This window comes from Castor canadensis, chromosome 12 (genome assembly GCF_047511655.1).
Source record: "Castor canadensis chromosome 12, mCasCan1.hap1v2, whole genome shotgun sequence".
Taxonomy (NCBI): domain Eukaryota; kingdom Metazoa; phylum Chordata; class Mammalia; order Rodentia; family Castoridae; genus Castor; species Castor canadensis.
In genome coordinates, this window is record NC_133397.1 from 32,422,454 (window position 1) to 32,435,120 (window position 12,667).

The window sequence follows — 12,667 nt, forward strand, 5'->3', positions numbered from 1 at the left end:
GAAACCCTTGTTCCTTCCTATTATTGCTTATACTCTCTCTTCAACAAAATTAGAGATAAGGGCCAAATAGTTTCTGCCTGGTTGCGAGGGGGTAGGGGCCGAGTTGGTATGGGGAAGGGGGGAGAAATGACCCAAACATTGTATGCACATATAAATAAAAGAAAATAAATTTTAAAAAAAAGAAAGGAAGCAATAATCTTCTGGAAGAAATGTCTAAGTGACATTTGATTTTATGATTTCTAAGAAGATGAATAACATTTTAGAACTACAAGCAGATTTCAAAAAAGATTTTGAAAATAGAGACTCTAATGAGTTTGAATTTTTATGATCTCCCAATTTTATTAAACATATGTTATAAATACATGCTTATATGAGACTTTAGACTTTATCTTTATTAGCATATACTAATTGTATAAAGTGAGGGGTTTAATTTGATATTTCCATACATGTGTATAGTGTACTTTGATCATATTCACCCCTCCATTACTCTTTCTTATCCTCCTCCCCCAATCCTTTTTAACTTTCTTGCAAATTTTTGTGGATTTCATTAGGACATTTTCATTCACATATACAGTGTACTTAGATCATATTTTCCACCCCCTAACCCTCTCTTTTCCTGCTACCACCCGTCACTTGTTCTCCTCCCAGTAGTCCCCTAAAGATGTACATAAGCAATTCTGATTTTTAGAAAATAGAAAGTTGATTCCATTGCTATATACCATCTATTTCTTTGATTCTGGCACAAAGTGTTAATTGAGTTATTTTGAGAGTCTCTAGATGAGGATGTAAAGTTCAAATAGACCCAATATGGATATTTCTAAAAATACAATATGATGGGTTTTTTATGGGAGAGAAATGTCAAAAATGCCTAAGAACATTAGGGAAAAACAATAATAATGAATAATGAAGTTTAACTAATAATGTTACTTTAATAAGTGTTTACTGTAACAATTGATATCAGTATTGCATATCAATATTGGTACAGTTATGACAAATGTATCATAGTAATATAAGATATTAATAATAGGGAAAACTAAGTGTGGAATATATGGGAACCATCTGTACTATCTGCAACTTTTCTGAAAATCTAAAGCTATTTCAAAAGACAAGTGACCTAAAGTTTTAAATTCAAACAAGATGAAAAGTTATAATGCCCTAAACAAAATATGGAGTTTGTGGGTGCAGTTGTGTGGAATTTTTGGGAGGACTGGAATTACTTAACAATCTAGAACTGTTTGAGAGGAATGATATAACCGATTTGCAGAGAGCATTTCAGAAGACCATCTTGAGTAGGCAATCTCGACACACCTTTATCTACTAAAGAGTTGAATAGATAATTACCAAAAATTTGCAGGCCCAGATGAATTCATTGGTAAATTCTATCATGTATTTAAGGAAAAATTATACTAATTTTCTATAATCTCTTCTAGAATATAGAAGCAGAGGATATACTTTGTAATTTATCCTATGAGACCAGTGCTACCCTAATACCAAAGCCAGACAAAAACATTTCAGCAGAAGAAAACTACAGGCCAGTATCTTTCATAGATATAGATGCAAAAATCCTCAATAAAATATTGACAAACTGGATTCCAACAATGTATTCAAAAATTATATACCATGACTGAGTGGAATTTACCCCTAGAGGTATGGCATATGCAAGACTGATTCAACATTTGAAAATCAATTAATAGCCAGGCACCAACAGCTCACATCTATAATCCTGGCTACTCAGGAGGCAGAGATCAGGAGGATCGTAATTTGAAACCAGCTCAGGGAAAATAGTTTGCAAGACCCTATGGCAAAAAAAAAAAAAAAATCAAAAAACAGGGCTGGTTGAGTTGCTCAGGTGATGGAGCACCTGCCTAGCAAGTGTGAAGCCCTGAGTTCAAACCCCAGTACCACCAAAAAAAAAAAGAAAGAAAATCAATTAATATATTTTTTTTTGGTAAAATGATACATTAGTATCCCCAAAGTTGAAACATCTAGGTAAAAATCTAGCAAGATGTGTATGAGATCTATATGAGAAAAACTATAAAACTCTGATGAAAGATATCAAAGAAGAACTAAATAAATGGAGAAATATTCTATGTCCTTGGATAGAGATTCGATGTTCTCAAGATGTCAGTTTTTCCAAACTTGATCTTTAGATAGAACACAATCCCAATCAAGATCTCAACAAATTATTTTTTGGATATCAACAAACTTAACTTTTATGGAAAAGGAAAAAGATCCAACTCAATACTGAAGAAGAACAAAGCAAGAGGATTAATATTACTTGACATCCAGACTTTCTGTAAAGCTGTAGTAATCAAAATAGTGTGACACTGGCAAAAGAATAAACAAATAGATCAATGGAACAGAATAGGAAGTCAATATAAATATAGTCAAATAATCTTTGACAAAGGAGCAAAGACAATACGATAAAGCAAAGATAATTTTTTCAACGAATAGTACTGTAACAACTCTACATCCACATGCTAAAGGATGGAAAGTAGACATGGATTTTACACTTTGCACAAAAACTTACTTAAAAAGTATCATAGACCTAAATGTAAAATGCAAACTTGTCTAACTCCTAGAAGATAACTCGGGAGAAAACCTAGGTAACCTTGGTTAAGTGCAATAACTTTATGGATACAACACCAAAGACACAGTCCATGAAAGAAATAGTTCACAAAATAGACCTCACTAAATCAGAAAGTTTCATGAAAGACAGTGCCAAGAGGGTGAAAAGACAAGCCACAGACTGGAAGAAAAATGTTTTTAAAAATACACCTGACAAAGGAGTCTTATACAATATATACCAAGAATACTTTAAACTCAACATTAATACTACAAAAACACAATTTTAAAATGGAACTAGGCCTAAACAGACACTTGACCAAAAAAAATAAACAGATGGCACGTGAGCATATGAATTCAACATCATATTATCAGGGGATTTTAAATTAAAACAACAAGATATACACCTACCAGAATGGCCAAAATCCAAACACTGATAAAAACAAGTGTTGACAAGGATGTAGTGTAACAGGAACTCTTAATCATTGCTGATAATATTGTTTAATGGTATAGCCATTTTGGAAAAACTGTTGAGCAATTTCTTAAAAAAATGTACTCTTATCATAAGATCCAAGTCATGCTCCATGGTATTTACTCAAAGGAGTTGAGAACTTATTTCTACATAAAAACCTGCATATGAATGTTTATAGCAGTTTTATTCATTACTGCCTAAATTTGGAAGCAACCAAGATATCCTTCAGCAAGTGAATAGATAACTATACTATGATACATCTAGGAAATGGAATACTATTCAGCATTAAAAAGAGATGGACTGTCAAATCATGAAAAGATACTGAGGAACCTTAACTGCATATTACTAAGTAAAAGAAGCCAATCTGAAAAGACTGAAAACTGTATGATTCCAGCTGTATGTCATTCTGGAAAAGGTCAAAGTATTAAGACAGTGAAAGGACCAGTGCTTGGTGTTTTGAGGGAAGCAGGGATGAATAGGCAGAGCACAGAGGATTTTTTTAGGGCAGTGAAACTATTCTATGAGATACTATAATGGTCGATACATGCCATTATACATTTGTTAAAACTCATGGAATGTATTCCAAGTGTGGACTAAGTGTGAACTCTAATGTAAATTTGGACCTTGGGTGATAATGATGTGTCAGTGTGGGTTAATTCATTATAACAAATTTACCACACAGGGGATGTCAATAATGGGAGAGGATGTTTTTTGAAGGGGGAGAATGGTATATTTAAGAACTTTCTGTACTTCTGTTCATTTCTGCTGTGCACCCAAAAGTGTACTGACAATAAGGTTTATTAATTTAAAAAGAAGGAGGAAGAAGAGAAAGAGGAAGAGAAGGAAGAAGGAAGGAAGAAGACAAACAGTGAAGCATGAAGCAACAGGGAAGTTTTCACAAAGGAACTCGAATCTTTTTCTGAGGATCTGATATTCTTAAATGCTCAATCTCTGGAAAAATTTGTGGTGTATATAGAGAAGTACATAAAATTCAGTCTGATTATAGAATTTGTGAGTAGCAGTATATCCTAGTCTAGTTATGTTCTGAGATCATTTTTAGTACATTGACTTGATTGTTCCTCTTCTACTGTACTGGATTCCATTGCTTATAAAAACTGAAAAGTGATCACTTTGTGTATGAGTAGTATGAATTATGTCATCCTTCATGGCTAGGAATGGTCTCAGTGTTCAAATTAAGAAATTTTCCCTTCATTTTTGTGCTTGGAATTTATGCTTATCCACAGAAATTATTGTGATGAATAATAAATAATATATTTTTATCTCATTATGTCAATGCAAGAAAAATTAATACCTGCTCTCAAAATAGTTAAAAATGAATATTTTGTCTCGGACAGCAGCATTCTGAAATAGTCTAGAGATTTTCACACAGATAGAAGCACTTTGTGAGAAATAACTTATCCTCATTTTTTTCCTTTATTCATTTATTCATATGTGCATACATTGTTTGGGTCATTTATTATCCTCATTTTTAGAGTAAATAAGGAAGTTGCTGGACAAATAATTGTATCCAATTTATAGTCAAATAGTTGTGTAAATTTTGTATTCCCAAAAAAGTAAATAATCCATGAGATACATTTAGTAATACATTATTTCCAGAAAGGTTTGAGGGAGGTGGGAAATTTTTTTCAAAAGCATCCTCTAAAATTAACTTTGATTTTATTTGGTTTTAGTCATGATCTTTATTTTTATTTTCAATAATATTAAGGGAGGTCAGGACATTTATTTTTAAGGAGTGAATGGGTTTTAAATTTGATTCTAATAATGTCTTTAAATTTGTAAATTTGTTGGCATAATATGTTTTCCAATTTAATACTCACATGATTAGATTTTCCAAGGGTCTCCTCATGATTTTGATGTTGATGTTGGCAATGATGACAGCAGCTGACATCTGTGGAAATTCCTACAAGCCAGGCACTGTTCCAAACACATTATATGTTTTGGTTCATTTTATCCTCACGACATACATATAGAAGAGTGTTAGTATGCCCAGTTATGAGGGATAAAACTGGCCTCATGTTAATGTCAAATATTTATTATTTTAGGGCCCCTGCATCTATATTAATACTTTTATAAAATGTTAATGAGTGCTTTAAAGACATTTGTAGATGTTAAAATTTACATAATAGCCACTGTGTTTTATCCTTTTCAGGTATGCAGTTTTGTGTGGCTGTGTATCTGAGTTTGAGGGCTTACAAAACAAAATCAACTATGGTCATCACTTCAAGGTATTTCTTGATATTTAAAACTATTTTAATGTAGCCATATGTTTAATTAACAGGTATGAGAGAAGTTATTCAACAAAGTAAGCTCTAGGAAATGACTTGTTTCGTTGTTTAAACAGTAGGAAATGAAATGGTACTCCTTAGTTCTTTGACAAAAAGAATCAACTAGTTGGGTGATGAAATATGATTATCCCAGATCCTGAAAGAACTCAAATAGTAGATGAATACTATTTTTTCAAAGATAGAGGATTAGTCTTTTGGTCATTAGCTTACCAACAGCATAAATATGACTGGGACTAATTAGTCATCAATCTCTGCATGTTGACTTGGTAGGAAGAATAGGGTACAACGTAGAACCTAAATTTGCTATAATGAATGAATAACATAAGTAATTTGGACACACACCATTTATTATTTACCTCTAATTATGATGGCCCAGTGTGGGGTGGGAGGGAGAAAGCAGCTCTTACCTGTTTTGGCAGTGCCAGGGGAATTGGGCTCCTCTCTCATCTGCTGTGTTTCTTCCATTATATCTCACTCCATGCCATCGGGAGTCAGTAAACCTCTCTAGGAGAGTCTTAGATGGGCAAACATTTAACTTGGATGTTTTCTCTTTTGATTGTGGCATTTGGATTTTAAATTACGCTTAGCCTTGTTAAGTCATAATCACAGTTCTGGTTGCAAGCATTTTTGATAATTAAATTATGACTAATATGTAATTGTGCTAGTGGTAGGGATTGAGGAGACTGCTGAGACAATGTAAACTGCTTTCGTCTTCAGTAGGCTTTGGCACGTTCCATTCAACAATATCTGAAACTTGGAAGGTGACTTTTCCTTTGGATGTTTCTTTCAGGAACATCTGGAAGTGGCAATCCGACTTTTACCTGAAGAACCCTTTTTGTATTACCTCAAGGGAAGATACTGCTACACTGTAAGCTGAATGCCTTTATTTATAAATCTTATTTGAATGCACTATGAGTATATGGTACATTGTCAGTAATTTACTCATTTTTTTATTTTTTATTTGCTGCCTACTATAGGAAGCATTATAAAATCAGCATAAATTTTTATGAACATATAATGTATATGTTTTATACTATAGATTTAATATTTGTAATGTCTACATTCCATAATACATAAGCTTATATTTTATATATTGTATGCAGTATCATGCATACACAGATTTTTTTTCTTGTCCTGCCAAGGGGTTTTAAAAGCCATACTTTGGCCTCTCTTAATCCAACAGTGTTTATTGACCATAAATTGTGTACCCATTTACTGTCCAGAGATGATTCAATTTTCTGGCCATGAAATATCTTAAAACATGTGCATGTGTGTGTTGTGGTGTGTTCCTTGCTCTTTTTTTTTTCCTTTGGCAGCACTGGAGTTTGAACTCAGGCCTCACACTTTCTAGGCAGGTGCTGTACTGCTTAAGCCATTCTGCCGGCCCAGATGTGTTCCTTCTCTAGGCAACTTAATTTAGAAGGGACATGAAACATTGAACTAGCTTAAATAAGCTGATCAGCCTAAGAACTTGTTGTCTTAAATGATGCTATTAATTTACAAAAGAGTAATAGAATGTGAAAATACATATGCAGATATACATGAAGTTAACATGCCAGGGAAATGGTATTTGTAAATTAAAAAATCAGGAGAGCAAAAGCAGTAACTTTTAATTAAGGCCCAAAGAAGATTATCTATCTATCTATCTATCTGTCTATATTATATATATATATATTTACCTATCTATCTATCTATTTATCTATCTAGCTACCTAACTACCTACCTGCCTTTCTATCTATCTTTGTGGTGCTGAGGATCAAACCCAGGACCTGACACATGCTGGGCAAGCTCTCTATCACTGAGCTACATTCGTAGCCCCAAAAAGAGGATTAGAAATAAACAGGAAGTTTGCCTTCATTGAACAGCTACAGCATGCCACACGAGCATTTTATGCTTTTTATTTCTTATATTTAATCTTTAGAACAGTCCTATGAAGCAGTTATTTATCACTTTCCAGTTTTAAAAGATTAAGAATCTGACTCTTCATGATGTTAAGAATCTTCCCATGGTTCCAATTAATTAGTCTATGAAAGAGCCAGTGTTGGAATTCAAGTTTTCTTAATTCCAAAATTAATGTTCTTTATAGTACATTTCTATATGGGAAAAAAAGAAAAGATAATATCACCTGTTTTTCCCATTTTTGTCCTAGCCATGAGATTGCAAAATTAAATAAAAGAATGATTACAACACTCAGATTTTTAATGATCTGTTTAATATTATAAAATGTACAATGATGTCTCTGTTCTTTGAAATACTGCACTGTTAACTATACTGTTCCTTTGTTAACATCATATTAGCCTCCAACAATTCACATTTTTCACTTGATGTTTATTTTCTGTTGATGCCAAGTTATTTGAAAACTGCTTGAGGAGAGAGCCCACATTTTACACTTCTTGGTATTCTTTTCAGCAGCAAGCTCAGTTCTTCCCACTTCAGCATCTCCACAAGAATATTTTGCTTGAATAATTAATTGATTATCTGAAAGCAAAGAAAAAATACAGAAAATCAAAAACATAAAAAGCAGTAGTAATAATGGCTAACATGTGCCATGGTAGCTCATTTAACTCTTTCAGCAACCTTACAAGGTGAATTATTTACCCAAGGTCACTCAGTTAATATGTGGCAGAACAAGATTCAAACACAGGTAGTTTGTTTCTAAAGTCTTTGCTGTTCACTAGTATACTCTCCTGCAAATTGCAAGAGGAGTTGATAATTATGAATTGTGCAAAAGGAAGTTGGAACCCATTCCAGCTGGGACAATGGGCTTTAGCAAAGGTATTAAAGAATAAATAAGTATGAAAGATTGGTTCCAGCATATGCAAACTAGAGAACTCAAAACTTTCGGGCCATAAAATATCTTAATGTTTGTGGATATGTGGTGTGTGTGTATCTAGTTAGATCAGTGGAAGAGCCTACCAAAAAAACGGGGAGGAGGAGTAGAAACAAAAGAGCACCAGCCCTGAGAACTCACCAGATAGATAACCAGAAGCATTTGTTGAGCCTGGTTTGGAAAACTTGGGTGAGTAATGGGGAACTATGGACCTGAATGGAGCAGCTTGAGGACTACCACAGTACATCTAGGACTCATCTAGGACATCTAGGAAAAATGAAGCTGATTCGGCAAAAGCTTATAGCAATGGCAGTTCATTCTCAGCCTTGATGATGGGAATGATGGATGTGAAGGGAGGAAATTCTCCTGAGATTTAAAACCATTGCCTGGACCTCATGGGCATCTGGGAATTGAGTGTGCATAATTTGTTTAGACTTTAAAAAACCAAGAAAAACATTTTGATTCAAATTGAGCCTTGATCTCTATGCCATATGCATATGGAAGAAGCAAATGCTAATCCTGTCCTAAGGACCGTACCTTATAAAACTTTCACAGGAAGTATCCCAGCCATGATGAACTCACAGTCAAAAAAAAAATGTAGATTATAAAAGGAAATAAGTGGATAGGAGCAACAGTCAACAGAAATGAAAGAAGGACAGAAATTTGGACTCCAGATTTGGGAAACATGGGATACAGAATGTTAAGCAGCTATGTGTAATGTACTTGTTTTAAATAAGAGGAATTGAGAAAATAGGTGAGGAGCACGAGCAAATTTCAAAGCTGTTTTCTGAAAATAAACTATTAGCTCATGGCTCTGAGATGAGTCAAGCTAGAACTCACAACAGGACTTGACTGAGCTCTTCTTTTACTCCAGAATGTCAAGCAGTCTTTATAAAATTTACAGTATTTTGTCCAGCACTAACTATTGCCATAAAGTGAAATCAAAAAGGAATAAGCTAAAAGGGTTTCCAGTGTAACAGAAGTGCATATGTTTGATTGTTTTCCAGATAAAATGTCAATTAAATCACCTCACAAACAAAGTTCTATGAGTGGCATATGAAAAGATATTCAGCATCATTGGTCATTAGAAAAACCAATGGACACAGGTGACTCGCACCTGTATTCCTAACTACAGGAGGCAGAGATCAGGAGGATCAAGATTCAAGGTCAGCCTGGGATAAAAGTGAAACCCTATCTCAAAAATACCCAACACAAAAAAGGGCTGACAAGTGGTAGAGTGTCTGCCTAGCAAGCATGAGGCACTAAGTTCAAACTCCAATACTCCTCTCCCCACAAAACCAAAGAGAAGAATCACTGTACACTCACTAAACGGGCTCAAATTAAAAAGACTGACAATACCAAGTGTTAACAAGGTTAGGAGCAATTGGAACGCTCTTACATTATGATGGAAATGTATGAAAAATAAATATATGAATAAATGGTACAGTGATTCCTAAGTATTTACCAGGAGAAATGAAAATATATCTTCACACAGACTAATACCTGAGTGCTCATAGCAGCATAACCACATGGATGATTCTTCAAAGCAGTATGCCAAAAGGGCTTACAAAAGACTACATAAGTTCCATTGATGCGACATTCTAGAAAAGGCAGGCTAGACTAACCACAGATCAGTAGTTGCTTGGGGCTAGGAATGGGGTAAGGAGATTGACGACAAAAGAGGCATAAGAGAACTTTTCTGGGTGATAGAAATATGTTCTGTAGTGATTGTTGTGGTGGCTTAGGATTGTATGCATTTATGAGAACTAATTGAGTTGTACACCTCTAGTATATAAATTTGTATGTAGCTTATGCCTTAATAAAGCTGATTTTTAAACACATAATGATTAAGAGCTGTAGAAAGTAAGCATATGCAAAAATGTTTGCAGTCAAATTGTAACTAAAATAAAACTGATACATATGAGTGCATACACATACACATAACACATAAATTGTAAGGCAAAGTTATCTCTGTGGACAGAGGACAACAGTATAATAATTAAAAGTTCAATTCACCAGGAAAATATTTCAAAACTAGTATGCTCCTAATAACTTCAAAACTACAAAATAAAAATTGACCAAGTTATGAAGATAAATGTATACAGGTCCACTATACACTCATAGACTTCATCTAGCTCTCTTGGTAGTTAATAAAACAAGAAGACAGAAAAATAAGTGTATGTAAAACATACAATAAACATATGAGAAATATATTAAACTTCACATTTTAAAAAGTCATTTAAATGATTGAACTTCAGTTACATTAATCAACCTGGATGAAATCTTAATGCCATAATGTTAAGTGAAAAAAAACGCATCACAAGATGGAATAAATAGTATGATAGTATTTTTCTACAAAGTTCAAAACAAAAAAAAAGCACGTTGGTAAGTAAAATTATGTACAAATGCAAATACTTTGTTAAATAGAGGATAATCGCTACCTAAAAATCTAGAAGATGTGATTAAGAAAACCATTATTGATGGGGTTAGGGAGCACCAACTACACTGATACCCTTTTAAGGGTTCATTTTGAATCATCTTTATACTAAACATTTACTATTCATATTCTGGAAAAATGAAAAAAATTAAAAAGAAAGCAAAAAATGATAATAGGAAATTTAGTTTTGCTGGTTATTGATTTATAAAAAAAATTTTCCTGGATTGTATATATGTATTCTGGGTCCTCCTGCTGCACTCCTCTGGGTTGAGTGTCCTTATTCTAGTTCCATTTCTGAGAATAATGACTGATTCAGGGGTTGGTCGACAGCACACAGTAGGCAGAAGAGAGCCAAGGCAGGTTCTTGTAACTACTACGTGAAAGGCAAAGCAGAATTCTGCAGTCATCTCAGAATTGTGAATCGGTTGAACAAACAGGATCAGCATTATTCTCCAACCCACCCCTCATCCTGTGGTTGAAGACAAACCCTCTTATCATATTATTCAATTTTTTGTGGTACTGGGGCTTGAACTCATCTTGCCGTTACTAAGCAAGATGCTCTACCACTTGAGCATTCTGCCCTTCAAGTTGGTTTTGAAACCAGTTCTTCTGTAGTGTATGATTTGCTAGAAATACGAGAAAGGAAGGCAACATATTAATATCTCAAGGGTGATATCTTTTATATATTATATATGGGTAAGTATTTTTCCTTATATGTGTTGTATTGTATGCATGTTTCCTTATATGTGTTGTATTTGTATGCATGTATTTGTATTTGTATACATCTAACTGGAGAGACATTATCCATTCAAAATGTGAATACATTCCTAAAAGTGATGTTGCTCTGTATTTGCAGATCTCAAAACTCAGTTGGATTGAGAAAAAAATGGCTGCTACTCTGTTTGGAAAAATACCATCTTCAACTGTACAAGAAGCTTTATACAACTTCCTTAAGGTATATTTGTCTATCCATTCTTTAGTGACAGACTGCCTACCATCTGCATGTATGCTTCTATCACTGTTGCCAAGGAAATCTTTCTTTTCATGTCACTCTCTAATTGAAGCCCCAGTTTGAATCCTAGTTTTGGCAGTATTTTGTTTTAAGCTTCTTGTGATGCAAATTATGTTTCAAATTTAAACTTTTTTGATGAGCTATTTATGCCCTTGATCTAGGAATATCAGGCTACTTAAAACAATAATTTAGCCTTCTACATTGCAGACACCTGTGTGGAAGATTCTTGGGGCATCAGATAAAACAACTATTTTTATTCCTATCTTAAAATGTATAGTCATTATGCTAATACAATTTTGAGTAGTAATATGTAGGTATGTACACATGTAAACGTGTAATACATCCACTTATATAACCAAATTCCTATTGGACTAATCTTTTTCTTTCGAACCAGTTATAAAATCTTACATCTGTATAAAATCTTAAACAACCCTGTTCCAAAGATCTGAAATCGGAAATAATCCAAAATCCAAAACTTTGGAACATCATCATGTCAGCTCTCAAAAAGTTTCCAATTTTGGAGCATTAGGGACTTCAGATTTTCATATTAAGAATGCTTGACTAATAAAGTCTATGCACATATTCCAAAACCCTCCCCCACAAATCCAAAATCTAAAACAAGTCTGTCTCATGCACTTTGAATATGAGATACTCAACCCAAACTTAATGGGATTCTTCCTCCACCTACCTATTTCAGATTTATAAAGATACAGACAAATTAGCTCTGAACTGCATTGGCCAATGCTAATATTGTGTTGCATTTTACGGATCAATTTTGGAAAACTAAGAGGAAATTTAGAGATCATGTAGTCTTCCTTTCACTTTCCATCTCTGACAATAGCTGTGGCTGCCTGGAGGACTTTGTGAACAAATTAATGTTCTGAGATCAAACACAAGCCCAAAAAAGAATGCAGAAAATAAAAGCACAAGGGCCATGCATTTCTCATTTTTTATTTAATGTGACCTTTTTGTTTTTATAAAATAGGGAATCAAGGAACTAATTATTCCAGTTTCACACAATGACAAAGATTGAATTTAAGATATG

The 12,667-nt window shown here is 33.8% G+C and overlaps 1 protein-coding gene across 6 annotated transcripts in view; it reads left to right on the plus strand.

Moving 5' to 3' along the window:
- Positions 1-12,667, plus strand: part of Rmdn2 (regulator of microtubule dynamics 2) — an 86,498-nt gene that overhangs the window by 56,512 nt on the left and 17,319 nt on the right. For all 6 annotated transcript variants that reach the window (XM_074049527.1, XM_074049525.1, XM_074049528.1 and 3 more), the window contains 3 exons: positions 5,208-5,283; positions 6,134-6,211; positions 11,467-11,565. In XM_074049527.1, coding sequence (XP_073905628.1) covers positions 5,208-5,283; positions 6,134-6,211; positions 11,467-11,565 — 253 coding nt within the window. The remainder of the gene's footprint in view (positions 1-5,207; positions 5,284-6,133; positions 6,212-11,466; positions 11,566-12,667) is intronic.